Raw genomic sequence first — 15242 nt, forward strand, 5'->3', positions numbered from 1 at the left:
TGTTGAAGATGTCTGATTTTAAATGAGCATTGGATATTTATATTGGTTGTCTGCTATGCTTTTATATAACAGATTTGATATAAATTTTATATAAATTAGGCTTCAAAAACTGTGTGCTCCCATGTATTTCCCCATTCCCTCTGACATAACTATAAAAGCTCAAACCTGATTATAATTGTCCAGCTTTGTGCATTCACGTGGAGGCTTTTTTTGTTTCTGCATTTAATTTAATTTCCAAAAGACGTTAAAGGGATTTCAGTGATGGAAGTGCTTAAATGGTTTTAATCAGGCTTTGATGTGCACAAATCATTAAAGCGAGGAGGATGAAGAGATAAGAGTCCACAATTCCCTTTGTATGGTTTGGCTGCAGAGGAACTCGGGGAGGAGGAAGCGTTCAGGAAATCCCAAAGGCGCAGGAGCAGCGACAGGACAAGGGACAACGGCCTCAAGCTGTGCCAGGGGATGTCCAGGCTGGATACTGGGAAAATTCCTTCATGGAAAGGGTTTGTCCAGCCTTCCACGGACACGCTGGAGTCCCCATCCCTGCATGGGGTAAGGGGTGGAGGTGGCACCTGGGGACTTGGGGCAGTGGGATTGGTTGGACTCGAGGAACTTGGAGGGTTTTTCCAGCCTAAACAATTCTGTAATTCTGTTTTTCCCACAGTGAAGGGGAACAGGAAACCAAAAAAAGCTACATCAAAATGGGAATTTAGTTTGTGTGGTGTCGTGCATTTCGTGGGCAGAGGAATAACCAGAGTTTCTGTGGAAAAATGAAGTAATTTGAGAGATCTGCCAATGTAACTTTCCAGTCTTGCATTATAATTAACATAAGCATTTCCTTATTTAAAGATAACTTTAAAATTGCCTGGTCAAAATCCAGATTTGAAAACGTTAAGATGGAAACTTGAATATGGGAAACAGGTTGAAGAACCTAAAGGAACATGTTTTAACTTCAGCGAGTTGTCCAGTGCTTTGGCATAAATGAAATGAACTAATGGAAGTTGCTGAGTGAAAAATGCTTGATTTTACAAAGATCGTTATATTTTTGTAACTTGGAGGGGCCTTGAAGCACAAAGATTGGCCAAAAGGAGATTCCATGGATTGATGTCCTGATATTTTCCATATCTCCTGGTTGTTTTTTTTTAATGTTCTGAGGTGTCCTCTGTGGAACAGAGCTTCCTGAAAGTTTGTTTACGTATTTTGAGGGGGTTTTTATATTTTGGAGTGAGGTGCTCTGTTTGTTTGGCATTTCCCATGGAACCTTCCAGTTCACCTCTGACTCTCCTGGAGCCACTGCAGTCTCCCCTGGCTGTGGGTGGAAAGCATTGTGGCCACATGGAGTATTGGTTTCAGTTCCCTGGTGAAGTTTGGGATTTCTAGTTAATTAATTTATTTTTATATGAATTAATTTAGATTTAATTTAGCCTTCTGATGCCGATAAGATAAATTAGCATCATGTTATAGCATTGATTTGCCATGGTGGAAGCTGGTGTTTGGTGTAAACCAGCCTTTGAAAGATAAAGGGTGAAAAGGTTTTTCCTGGAGCAATTGCTCGTGCTGAAAGAGCTCCACTAATTATGTTTAATGAGCAAAAAACACAAGTAAGGACTTTGCACTGTGACACATTTCTTAGCCAATAATTACCAGAAATATGTTTTAATAGGACAGAGTTTTAACAAGTGGTCTTCAGCTTAAATTTGTTAATCACTAATAACCGCCTAAAAAACTACTTTCTTCAGTTTTTTTCTTCTTCTTTTTTTTTTTTTTTTTCAGCTTTCTCCTTTTTTTTTAAGTGGAAAAAGTTGCATTATTTCCTGACCACGTGAAGCAAGGTCCATGCTGAATTGGCATTCAAAAACGGTTTTGTTTGTTTTCTCTTATTTATTCCGAGGAATGTCCAAATCTGTCCAGTCATGATTTGCTGACAAACTTGAAGCTCAAGATGGTCAGAAGTGGGTGTGGTTTAATCTTCCTTGCTATTTTAGAGTATGAAATTTGGATCTCATTAGCTGCTCTAACGGGCTGATGCCTTGCTATACAATTTATTTCAATGCATTATTCAATTTTTTAAAAAAAAATTATGTGTGACTCTCACTATAAATAATGCGTCATACCTTAAAAAACAATTAATTTGAGCTTGTGCTTAGAAGAATTGCATTAATTGAAGCCCCAGCTAGGGGTGTCCGTCAGTGCCTGGTGCCTGCTCAGCTGCAGCTGCTTTGCCCAGCACAGCCTGGGAGCTTTAGCAGTTCCCACCATGGAATTTCTGTGGCACTTGGAAGCAGATTTGACTCTTCCAGAGACGTTTCCAGGCTCCAGCCCTGCCCCAGCTCGGTGTGGAGTGGCCTCTTGCATGAAGGGTTTTGAAACCCAACTGAATTTTGACGTGGCTTTTGCAATGGTTCTTGTGTTTGTCTTTAACTTCGTGCCACAGAAAGCTGAATTTCTCTTTCTGGTGGCAAAACTCTCCGAGTCTCACTGGCTGGAAGTGGAATGTGCTGGTAGAATTCTGTATCTTGTAGTTTCATGTCTTTTGGTTTCAGGCCACATCCAAAGAAGTGCAAAAAGTCGTAAGAACTTTGGGGGGAAAAAAAACCCCAAACATCATTATTATGGGAAAATATGATGTCATTTGTATTAAAAGAGTCTGTACAGCTAAATTAACATTTATCAACTGTTTTCCTGAGGTAAAAGGTATTACACTAAATGCCCTGTTACTCAGTGAGGGCAGAAATATGAATGTTTTTCTCAATCTGCTCAGGGGGATTATAAAATACAGGTGGCATTTAATAGGCAGGATGAAAAGTGAAAACTTTCCCACTTTTTAAGCAGTGTTTGTTTGCAAGCACGCACATCAAAGCTGTGGCTTTCCTGCTGCATTTCAGCTTCCCTCTGTAGATGCTTCTGGGCCCTTCCTCTTGCTTCCAGATTTTTTTGCTCTGCCTGCAAATCTTAAATGCTCCTCTTCCCTAGGTTTTTCCAGAGTTTTAACTACTCTGTGCTCTCATCTTCACTGTGTTTAAATTTAAAAAAAAAAAAAGTTTGAAGGTACCAGGAAAGATCCCAGGTCTCAAAGCTGTCATGTTCTGACAACAGATTTTAGACGAGTAGGAAATTGTGCTGAGTTTGGTAAACCCTTAGCATACGAGTTAGGGCTGAAAACTGGGAGGGAAAAGTTGTATTCTCACTTTTCTGTGCTCAGAATTGTGGATCTTGTGAAATCTTGGAGCTGCAAATCAATCCTGGAGCTGCTGCAGCTGCCAGTGGGGAGCACTGGCCCCGAGAGAGTTCCAGGCACCACTTCTGCACAGATACTGATTGTAATGCATTGATGATAATTTAGAAAAGACATTGATGCTGACATGGATCCACCCCGGTGGCTCTGGAGCTTCCCCTGCTGTTGTTCTGGGAGCAGCCTGGACACGGGTTTCCCTCTCAGCTGCTCTGTGGCTCACCCCGAGTGGTTTCCCATGGTTCTGGGGAGAGTTAAATCGTTAAACAATGAAGTTTTTAGTTCTGGTTGCTGTGCTGACCTGCTCCCCAGCATCCTCCTGCTCTTCCTCCATCCCTCACAACCACGCTGCAGAATTATCTCAAACGCTGATGTTCAGTTCAGTGGGGGATGCAGCACCGGGGCTGAGCCTTGCTCACGATGGGAAGTCCGAGATAAATGTCTTGTGAGACAGTGCAGACAGATGATCTTACACTGAGGCTGGAGGAAGTGGCAGTTAAACCAGGGGAAAGTGCCTGATAAACTTTTTCTCTCCTTTCTTTTTCTGTAGTTGAGATGGGAGAAGGTTGTGAACCTCAAGTGTCATTTTCCCTTTTGCCTTTTCACTCCTGGTTTAGATGGCACCTCATTAAAACCTTGTCTGCTATTTCAAATCTTACACAGAGCAGATTTATCGGAGAATTTCTGTCAAGTGAATCCTTTCTTAATCCTAATGCCAGAGTTCATAGCACTCAAATGTAATGATGTCTTTTATGAAAGTAAATTATTGGGAGGAAGTCAGAATGATAATAGCCAGATTAATGTTAGATGTCTGAATAACTATTGCTTAATAAAATCTAAATGCCAATTGTCTTGGCTTCAAAGTTTAAGCAGATGAACATGTAGGCACAGGAATTGGGTTATTAAATTTCTGCCCAATTAAAGGGCAGAAATTTCTTGGGAAACTGTGTTGGAATATGCTTTGGTTAGCCTGTGTGGACATGAAAGGATTGCACGTAAAAATGCTGAATTTGTGACGGTCCCTCTTTGCGCTGGGGGAATTAAAGATTCTCCCAGCTATGGAGGGTGGAAAGGATGGGGAGGATGTCCTTGGCTGAGTGGGAGATGGAATTGGGCTGAAGCTGGCCAAGAGGAGATTTAACTGAGGAAGAAAAGAGTGTTCCTGGTGGATGGCTGGGCTCGAGGTCTGCACTGCTGGGTTGGTGATCTCCTCAGCTCTGGTGTCTCAGGGCAAGGAATTCCACTGCCTGGCTAAGCAAGCCCCCTGTTCCTCAGAGAAGATATTCCAGGGTGAAGCAAATAGAAATGGAAAGGCTTGGGAAGGCAAAGTTGAAATTCAGCTTTGCTGAGCAGCAGCAGCTTCACTTCCCTCTCCTGGCTGGGGCTGGTTCTTGTGGCAGGAGTTCACTGAGGCTCCTCATTTGTGTCTTATCTGACCTGGAATCCCCACCTGGCCTTGGGGAACGTGCAGGAAGCGACAGTTTTAGCGGCTTTGTGGTGTCGGGGTGTCCGTCCCTGAGGCTCTGCTCTGAGTCAGGGCTGGCATCCCTGGTGTCTCCCAGGATGGAGCCTGGGGAGAGAGGGACAGTGGATGGGGGAGTGACCCTCCCTCTGCTCCCTGTCCTTGGAGAGAGCAGGAGGAGCAGGGATCTGTGCTCCTGCTGGGCTTTCCTGTTCCTCTCCCATTCCTGAAGAGATAGGACAGAAAGGAGGGGCTGATGTCCTTGGAGCAGCTCTGCTCCCTGTGAAGGAAAAGCATTGGGAATTAATTTCTGTGTTCATCAGGGAGGGGGGACCAGACATTTTCCCTCCTGGGCTGAACTTCTGCACAAAAATGAGACATTTAAGATGTGTGCTTGTGCATTTTTAAGGTCCCTTGAGTGAATTACATCAAATCAGTCTTGCAAATTCTTGGATATAAACAATTTTAAGCTGTTTTAGTAGTATGATTTTAAAATGGACTTTAAATGGTTTTAAATGAGCTGCACTGCAAGTGCTGAATTTAGAAATCTCCTCCTTGACTGGGCTTCTAAAATCCAGTTGTTGGGGATTCACTTTTACCTTAGTTCTTTTACCTTACCTTGGCAGGAGGAGTGGAACTGGATGATTTCTAAGGTCTCTTCCAACCCAAACTCCATTTCTCCCTTGCTTCCGCGTGCTGAATCTCACGTATGATGAGTGATGCACCCAGTTCTCATCCAGACTTGTTAAATGAAATGTTACATTTACAGAGCCTCTTTCTAAAGGAGCCCCAAGTCCTTTTCCAGTGGTTAGCGATGAGTTACAAATGATCATCGTAATTCTTTTATCCACCATCGCTGTGTGTTGGCTTCTCAGGGGGAAGATGCTGACTGATCCTCAGGGAACCTGATATTTGAGGGATGAGGGGGACTGGCAGCTAAAACTCAAAAGCAGGGTGTAATTACTTGCACCGTCACTTGACTGAGACGCTGGAATTAAGGCTCTGCTCCCACAGAAAGTGCTGTGGAATTTCTCTCAGCTAACGGTGGTGAAGGATTTGTGCTGCTTTGTCTGGGGAGCAGCACAAGTCCAGGCACATCATGCTTGGTGGGGATTTCTGGGTGCTCCAGAGCTGAGTGGGAAGGAGAAGTGCCTGCAGCAAACTGCTGGCTCTGCCCTCCCTGGGAGTTCTTGTCAAACATTAACCAGACCTAGGCCAACTCACTTTTTTATTATTTTTATTTAAAGCTCTCCTGCCCTCATTACATACAGAGCTGTTCCCAGACAGCTCTTGAGGCACTTCATGATATTCTCCATGTTGAATGTGCAGTAGGAATTCCTGATGTGAAGGGTGTGATAGAAGCATTTGCGTTTGTATTGTGGAATGAGAAACCTTGATGTTTCAGTTAGTGGTGAGTCGGATTTATATTTGTGTCATATTACCAGTACAATTGTATTTGAATTGTATTCCCAAGAGCTCGAATGAAACCTTGGAAGGAGGGAGATGGAGCTGTGGAAAAGCTGATTCTCATCAAGATAGCTGTGCAAGATGATGGCTCAGGGTTTCCTGTGTTCACCTGTGCAGCCTCACCCTGTGATGCCAAGTTATGGGATAGAATTTTGGGATATCACAACCTTTCCTTTGGCAGAGCAGATCCTGTGTGCACCAGGAGCCATCCCAAGCCAAATCCCCCTCCCTTGGCGTGGAGCCTTTGTGTCAGTGAGGGACAGAAACAGAAAACTTCACGCTTTTGAGAAGTTGTTTTTTAATTCTGTCTGGACACATACAAAAACTACTTGAATTCTGTGTAAACTCTTATTTTTAGTTGTGTTCCTTATTTCAGTTATAAAACTCTGAAGATGACTCTGCTGCTTCTGTATTTGCACCATCACAGTTATCCTCTAAACCTGTCCTGGAGAATCAGGATTTCGGGGCAGGATTTGTGGCGATGCCCTACTTGATGCACAAGCTGGGAGAAGTGTCCTGTGCCAGCTCCTGAGATGCCCTTTGCCCATGATAAAAATCTGAAATAATCAACAGGTGTCTCTGGATGCAGCATTAAGGCAGCTTCAGGTATTTTTAAATGCCTTCTGAAAACATCATTCCTTGTTACAGGCAGGCTCCCCTGCTCTTTTCCCCCTTCCTTTTAAGAAAAAAGGCTGAAATCATGGGAGCTGGGTGTGCCCCCGCAGCTGGGTGTGCCCCACACGGAGTGGGATCCTGCACGTTCCCTCTCAGCCTGTTTATCCTTCCTGGCCAAATGTTGTCAAACAAAATTGGGGTTTCATCGCAGCCAATTAACCAATTAACTGTTTGATTCCTCTTGCTCATGAAACTGAGACTGAAGGAGCCCTGGAGTTAAAAGAGGATGTCTGGGAGGAAGTGGAGGTGTTGTTAGCAGGCTTTGAAGGTGCTCTGATGGCTGGCTGTGCTGTGGTGGGGTGGGATCCCCTTGGATGGGCTTGCTGTGGAGGTTCTTTGGGCCAACCTGCACCTTTGATGGCTTTGCCTCAGCGTCTGGGAAGATGAGGAGATGCTGCTGGTGCTGAGCTGGAGCGAGGACTCGGCTGCCTGATGTGGTTCAGGGGGGTGAGAAGGGTTTGGCCAAGGTCCTCTTTCTTTTAAAAGCTGTGCCACGAAAACTCAGGCAGCGTGGGTGTGCTGGTTGGGGTTTATCTTCAGTCTGGAGTTGTGGTCTGAAAGTCCCAGAGCTGGGATGTTCCCCCTGCCCAGGGCTGAGGGAGTGGGAGGGGGAAGCAGCAGAAGGCAGCGCCGCCACTGCCAGGTCATTCCACGGGTCACACATCCGAGATGATGATCTCTCAAACCAGAGCCGTGCCCTTGGTGCAGGAGGGAGGGACACAAATGCCACACGGGCTTTAGGAAGAGGCTGGAAGGAGAAATGCAAACTGTGTGTGTGGTCTGGGTGATGCGGTGACACTCGCATGCCTGCAGCAGCGGAGGGTGCTGGTTCAGGAATACACGCAGGGGGAGGCTGGCTCAGGAGATTCTGTCAATTCCCTGCTGGATTTCCTGCTTGCTTTCAGCTCTTGCTGTTGAGCTGGAGCAGAGGTGTGAGGTGTGAGGGATTGGTTGTTCAGGGAAGTCTCGGACACAGGGAATGTTCAAAGGACAGTGGGACACACTGCGGGAGGAGTGACTCAAACCATGCAGGGCTCAACTTCCTAAAAATTGAGATACTCTGCTGTGCTTTAGGCCTGTTTTCTGAGTCTTAAAAAAAATTTTAACTTCTCTTTTTCCAGATGTGGAAACTAAGATGCCTCTGGCCCTTGCTGCAGGGACATTGTTCTGGCTCTGCTCCTCCTTCACGCTTTAGCTCAGGCCCCCTGGGAAAAGGGGAATTTTAGCAGGATCGCCTTGGTAGCATCAGGTACAGGGCAGCAGGTTCATCTTCCACTTCCAGGCCTGTGCAGGGAGGGAGCAGAGGTGTTGTCCTTGTTCCCAGAGGATGGGGTAGGAGTGGTGGGAGCAGTACATTTTAGTGGATATTAAAGGTTTGTTACAACTTCAAGTGGTGTGAAAGCGCAGCTGCTGCAGTTTCCTGCTGCTGGAGTTACTGGCCAGCGTGCTGAGCAGCAGACAGGCCTTGGACTCTGCCTTTCAAAGTGCCTCTCCTTGCTTCTCCTGAGCATGGGGACACTTCCCTGCTGGTAGGCTCGTGGCTCTGGAAGATGTGGGAAGCTGTGGGAAGCACAGAGCTAAGGAAGCACCACGAACTTCCTCTATTTGCACATTAAATGCTGGTGTGATTTTAATGGCCTTGTACACGTTATAGGCACTTAAAATAGCTCTGTGTGGAGATTGGATGATTAGATACCAACAAGTCTAACTTGTATCACAGTCAAAGTATTTGCTCTAATAAAAGGTGTAAAAGAGTTAAAAAACCCTAAACTAAACCCTCATACAGTCAAGGTGACTCCCCAGGAGTGTATTTATCATTTGCTGCATTACAAAAGGCTGGGGAGGAGTGGTTAAAAGTGTCATTAATTGGTGTCTTTCTGATGACTAATTTTACATTGACCTGGGCAGGTACAGCCAGATCAGATCTGGGTTTGCATCAGCTCAGATCTCAAGTAAATCTTTGCTGTAATGTTCCTTTTGTGTGACAGTGTTGGTACAAATGATGGTTTTTCTTCAGCCCTAAGAGTTATAGGAAATGTTGATGGAATTTTAAGAGCTGATGCTTGTCTCTGTAAAAAATAATGAAGATCTTTATAAATATTTAACCCTCTGTTTGGAAAACAGAGGTGTAAAATTCTTTGTTAAGATTATAATATTCTGGATATATATATCTGTATATAATTACTGATCTTAGTGTATTGGTGTGAATGAACCACCCAGAACCAGAGCATTCCTATTCCCTGCCTCAAAATTTGCCTTTAGTAGTAGATGCCATGGACTCAGACTGTTCCAGTTGGCTTTAACTGATCAGTGTCTATAATTAAATCTGATATTTATCTGTGTTGAAATCCTACATATGTAACAAATTGGGCTGCAGTCTCAAGAATGAGCTTTTTAAGCCTCAAACTTCTAAAACAAATTTGTCATCAATGCCAGAATGATCCCAGCAGTTTGCTGGCCACGTTCAGTGCACAGGTCCCTCTCTCAGCCTTGATGGCCACCTGTGGTTACAGGAGTTCAGCAGCTTGCAGGAGAACTGGAGAAAAAAGGGATTCTTCCATAAAATCTGAGTTGTGTTCATGGGTTTGGTGTCCGCACAGAGTTGGGTTATGCCAGTGTTTGTACCTTTGTTTGCAAGGCAGGGAAATAACAACAAACCCGGTGCCTTAGAAAACATCAAAGATCTCAGCTTACCCCTGGCTTTAGTCTGCTTGGGGAGATTTCAGTGCTTTCAGAGCAATAGACAGAGTGAAACCAAATGGGGAGGAAATGTATGAGTTTTAAATGTTACTGAGGTGAAAGGATTCGTGTTTTAAAATCTGAGTGATGGGTTGAAGTTTTCTGGTTGACAGTGCAATAGGTGGGTTTGCACAGCTTTCAGAATCATGTTCTAGCAAGTCATTTATTATTTTTAATAATCAGACAGCTGTCTAAAGACATGAAATAATGATTTTTTTTTTTTTTTAAGCAGCCAACATTTTCATTTTAGACTGCAAATTATGTGGTGGAACATCAGTTTCTTTCCTGGATGCACCTACTGTACTTTGTGCAGATCAGTAAAGAACATTTCTATATCTCTTGAAGCAGAGTTTAGCACGTGTTGTGGCTGCTCCATCCCTGGCAGTGTCCCAGGCCAGGTTGGACAGGGCTTGGGACGCCCTGGGACAGTGGGAGGTGTCCCTGCCATGGCAGGGGTGGCACTGGGTGGGGTTTAAGGTCCCTCCCAACCCAAACCATCCTGGGATTCGATGTTAAAGGAGTTAGTGGCGCCTTTTTCATCATCTCATTTTGTTTACTCCTTTATGTCCCAATGCTGTGTCAAGCTCAGAGGGGATCTTTTCCAACTTTTGTGTGTGTTTTGCAAGAATTTGATGCATTTCTGTTAACACGAGCAGCGAGACCAAACTGCAAAGGAAAGTTTGTTAAGAGGGGGGATTGGCAGGTTTTTAATCTGCATTTTTGCAGTAGGAGGATATGGTCCAAGGCAAAAGGTGCGTTATTGCCAGAACTTCCCTGAAATTACTGCTTTGAGTTGAAATGCCTTTTGGGGATCGGGGAGGGAGAGAGACCTGGAAACCACATCAAAGCTTGAGGTTAGAATGTGTTGGAGAATGGGTGCCAAAAAAAGGTATGTCAGCACCAAAAATAACCCTAATCTACAGGAGAAGTCAAGCACTGAATGGCTGGGGGGATGGCAGAACATCTGGGGGATGTGGGGGAGAAAAGGTATTTTAGAAATGAATGGGAGATGTTTGGCGTGGGCTGGAACCGAGATGATTCGAGAGGGTGAAGTGGTTTGAAATAGTTACTTGCCTGAGGACTTGGTGGATTTCTTTCCAGTTTTATTTTTTTTTATTGCTGCATAAAGCTTCCCTGTTAGAAGCCAGCTGTGGGTTGGGGGTTACATTTGGAGGGGGCTGAAATTGGACAGTTTTGAGGAATTGTGGCCCTCGGAGGGTTCTTAAAAGAGATCATTCCGTGACCAAACAGGGCCATAGGCTGCTTGGGGGCACTTAGATCCCTCCTTTGGGCATTCTCATCCCTCCCCTGGGCCCTCACATCCCTCCTGCTTCCCTCTGTGATCAGGACTGATCTTTTTGCTCGTAGCAACATGAACCGTGAAGACCGGAATGTGCTGCGTATGAAAGAAAGGGAAAGGCGAAATCAAGAAATTCAGCAGGGTGACGAAGCCTTCCCACCCAACTCTCCTCTCTTTGCTGAGCCATACAAAGTGGTGAGTTCCTGCACCTCAGAAAAATGCAGGTTTTATAACAGAAATCACGTGCAAATTCGTGCTTTGTTTTTATCTGCGTTCTTGTTATATCAAAAGCTCTTACAGCGTACAAGTGTTTAAGCAGGGCTTGAAAATAAAGCTGGGCCGTCACAGCTCCACTGGCAGATTTACAATGCTTGGGAAGGGAAGGAACCTTTCTAGGGAGTGAGAAAAAGGAAAATAAAACCATCAGAACTTTTTCCTTCCTTCACCTTCTCTACAGTGACTCAAAACAATTAAGCTGTCCATTGTGTGATGCCAAATTGCCATTTTGGGGTGCTTTACCCTGCTGCTAAACTTCCTAACCTTTCACCAACATAATCCAGACCTGGATAAATTCAGGAAGAGAATGTTTAAATGGGAGGTTAATTTTAAATGCTGGAATGTTTGATATTATAGAATTATCAGCTCTAACTAGTGCCCCAGTAGTTTTGTATCTGATGTTTTAGTTTTTTTGAAGGAGTTGATTCTGTTTGTGGTCTTGCACGGCTTTCAGCCTGTGCTGGGTTTCCTTCCAGGTTGCCTTGCTGAACAGAACTGGAAAAAATAACCTAATTCTGGAATAACTAATAAAATATTTAATATGTTAATTAATTACGTAGTTCAAAACCCACTTTGAAAGCGAACCCTTCCCTTGCTGCAATTTCAGCTGGTTTGCAAGAAGTAAAACATTACCGAAAACTCTCTTCCTGCAGGAGGAAAGTTGAGAAATACCTGGTGGTTTTTTTATTCCTGCCCTCCCATCATTTTCTTGTGCTTGATAACCAAATTCTCCGTGTATGAAGTTAACTGGAGCTGGCTGGAGTGCATGGGGGAATGATTCAGGATCCCAGATTTGGAAAACAAAATGGTTATAGAAGAAAGAACCCTTTTAACTGTGTGCAACAAACATTGTGCCAATATAAATACCAATTAAAAATGACTTACGGGGGTGAGGTTAAGTTGATTTTATTTTACTGCTAATTAAAGCCTTTTAGGACTGATGCATTCTGTCTTAGAGAAATTACAGTCTGTAAGGTGACAGGAGGCATCTGCAGCTTTGCAACTCGCATCCGGCTCAGCAGCGCAGTGTTTGATTATCGCTTGTTCAGCCGTTCCCGCTGCCCAATTTTTGGTATGCTTTAGGGAGTTCAATACGTATTATTACATGTTTTGTATCTGTTTCAGGGAGTCAGATTGCTGTTTTAAGAACTAAAATTCAGAATTGGTAGTATTCAAAGAAAGAGGTGTATTCTAGCTGAAATTCAGGTAAAGTGCCGTAGCCGTCAGCTGATTTAACTGCGCGTGGAGTTGCGATCTGTTCCAACCCCCCGTTTTTGTGGCTCCTTGTCCCAGACCAGCAAAGAAGACAAGCTGTCCAGCCGCATCCAGAGCATGCTCGGGAACTATGACGAGATGACGGATCTCATCGGGGACCGGCCGCTCCAGAAGATCGTGGCCATTCCCAAGCCCTCGGTTCCCGCGGCGCCCGACGACAAAGGCGCGGCCGGCTTCTTCGGCGAGCAGCGGCACGGCGCGGGCTCTCACCAGAGCGGCAAATGGACCCCGGTGGGGCCGGCCCCCAGCACCTCGGCCCAGTCCCAGAAGCGCTCGGCGGGGCTGGGGGGACACGGGCAGCGCTCGGGCGGCGGCGCGGCCGCGGGGGCCCGGCACGAGCGCGACTCCTACGGCGGCCGCAAGAAGGGGCAGCACGGCTCGGAGCACTCCAAGGGCCGCTCCGGCAGCCCCGGCAAGCCGCCGGCCGTGTCCTCGCTGGCCTCGGGCCACTCGAGAGCCCACGGCGGCGAGCACCACGGCAAAGACCACCAGCGCTCCAAGTCGCCCCGGGACCCCGAGCCCAGCTGGGACTCTCCCTCGCGCGTGCCCTCGTTCGCCGGCGGGCAGCACTCGAACCAGTCCTTCCCGCCCTCGCTGATGTCCAAGTCCAGCTCCATGTTACAGAAACCCACCGCCTACGTCAGGCCGATGGACGGGCAGGAATCCACGGAACCAAAGTTATCCTCGGAACACTACGGCGGCCAGAGCCACGGCGGCGGCGTCAACGAGCTGAAACCCAGCAGCAAAGCGCACCTGACCAAGCTGAAAATCCCTTCTCAGCCCCTGGATGTAAGTTGTTGGTGGCTGTGTCCCGCCTTCTGAAATGTAAATCCGCTCGGGCCGGGATTTTCCAGCGTCTCCAAAATCCCAATTTGCCTAGCCCGAACGGAGTTTTTAGTAAACATTGTGTTTTTGTTACCCAAAGCGCCTTGACCTAAGCGGTGTTTTCGGTGGGGAGAATGCAAAAGTAATTATTTTTTGTCTTCTGCTTCTTCAGGGTGGATACTGGGATTTTTATTAAATAGAGGCTGAGACGTTCAGAAAGGCTTACTTAACCCCAGGAGGCCAATTTTCACGGAGTATTTCTCTAGTCAGGAGTTAGGGAAATTGTGGGATATCCACAAATATTTTGACAAGCTGGGCATATACATTGTTGTTCCTGGGAGCTGAATTGACTTAGAGTTGTTGACGCAATCTGCCTGTATCAGATTTTCTTTTGAAGTGAGTAGCAATTACTAGATGTGATTATTATACCTGCACACCAAATTGAGCAGGGTGCAGAACTTTTATCAGTTGTGCTGGATATAAAATGCTATTGGGTTAACAGCTTTGAGGAGTTTGGTAATTCCCGAATCATTAAGACACAGACTCTGACTGCAGCTCACTTACAAGGAGCCTTTCCTAGTAATGAAGTCTCATTTCATCTCCTGTCTGACTGCCTGAATCATGGTAGCCAGAGAAAAGCCCTTGTTCCTGGGATTGCAACAGATAGCAGAGTAAGATCCAGCACACAGGTAAGGAAATCAGAAATGCTTTATTTGGGAAGGCTTGCCACATCAATGCTGATGCAGTGGCTTTGCTTCTTTCTGCTTGTGGCAGCCAGGGATGCAGCAGATTCATAGTCTGGTAATTATTGCTGTTCCTGGGGTCACTCTGTGATGAGTGTTTTACTTGGGAATGCAGTTTGTCATTCCTGTGCATTCACAGTCCTGCACTTGAATTCAGATATTATCCTGGGCTTCTTCCAGGAAATGATTGAGAGCTGTGATTCTCTTTCCCCTCTCTACAAGTTTTTAATATCGCTGCCTGCCTGTGATCACTTTAAACTGTCAAGTGAAAAGTGAGAGATTATTATCACAGTTTTATGGATGTCATGTATTTGCTTTTCATAACTGTGACTCATGCCATAAAAACATGGATCTATCTGATATTAAAATTGATGAAAAGAGTTAGCAAGGGCTGTTTGTGTCTACGTAGAGTCCATATGAGTCACAATAAAGATTGAAGTTTGTTTTTTACTGTTTTTAGCCCCTGGAAAATTTGGGAGATGTTAATTTTGAGTTTTGATTTGTAGGCATCAGCCTCTGGTGAGGTGAGCTGCGTGGATGAAATCCTCAAAGTAAGTTCTTTGTGTTGTTTTTCCCAACTTTGTTGAAGATACAACCATTCCCAAGGAGGGGGAAGGACTCTGCAGAGTTCAGAGCCTGTCCAGCGCTCCAGGTGCTCCTCCAGCACAGGAGACTGGGCCAGACTGGGAGCAGGGCTGGACACTGGGTGTTGTGGTGTGCACGTCATCTCCTGGAGATCCTCCCTGCATTCCTCCTCCCTGATAACCAGAGCTACATTTCTCCCAACAGAATACAGATTTTAATCCTGATATTTTAGATTATATGAATGTTTTGCTGCCCCGTGGCAGCACTTCCCCCCTCCCCTACCTGGGTTATTTTCCCAAGTCCTTTTACCCGTCCTGTGATCCCCTGTTCTATGTCTGCTCTCACAGAAGGATCAAAAGATCCCTCTGGAACACTTCCATGGTTCGTTATTTCCTGTGACCTTCAGTACTCCAGGGGCCTTGGAGATGCTCTCAGAGAACAGGAGGCACTTTGCAGCTGCAGCCTTTTGATTTCCCCCTTTCCCTCAAACTCTGCAGGCTTCCCTTTCCTAGGATTCTTCTTCCCACGCACTCTGAAAGGATCAGACTCTGACTTGCACTGCAGGTTATCTTCAGGCCAACCAAGCTGATTGATTTATGCCTTGCTGCTTGTTATTATGTCATAACTCTCCTCGTGGGTAGCAATTTAACATCCAGGTTTACA

General features: G+C 45.5%; 1 protein-coding gene across 1 annotated transcript in view; it reads left to right on the plus strand.

The window, feature by feature from the left end:
• The window catches only part of AFF4 (ALF transcription elongation factor 4), a 47042-nt gene that overhangs the window by 5521 nt on the left and 26279 nt on the right, over nt 1-15242 (plus strand). Inside the window, exons 2-4 of the mRNA XM_040078025.2 lie at nt 10944-11070; nt 12445-13215; nt 14501-14545. Coding sequence (XP_039933959.1) covers nt 10948-11070; nt 12445-13215; nt 14501-14545 — 939 coding nt within the window. The 5' untranslated portion in view covers nt 10944-10947. The remainder of the gene's footprint in view (nt 1-10943; nt 11071-12444; nt 13216-14500; nt 14546-15242) is intronic.

The sequence above is a fragment of the Hirundo rustica genome, chromosome 14 (assembly GCF_015227805.2).
Source record: "Hirundo rustica isolate bHirRus1 chromosome 14, bHirRus1.pri.v3, whole genome shotgun sequence".
Lineage (NCBI taxonomy): Eukaryota > Metazoa > Chordata > Aves > Passeriformes > Hirundinidae > Hirundo > Hirundo rustica.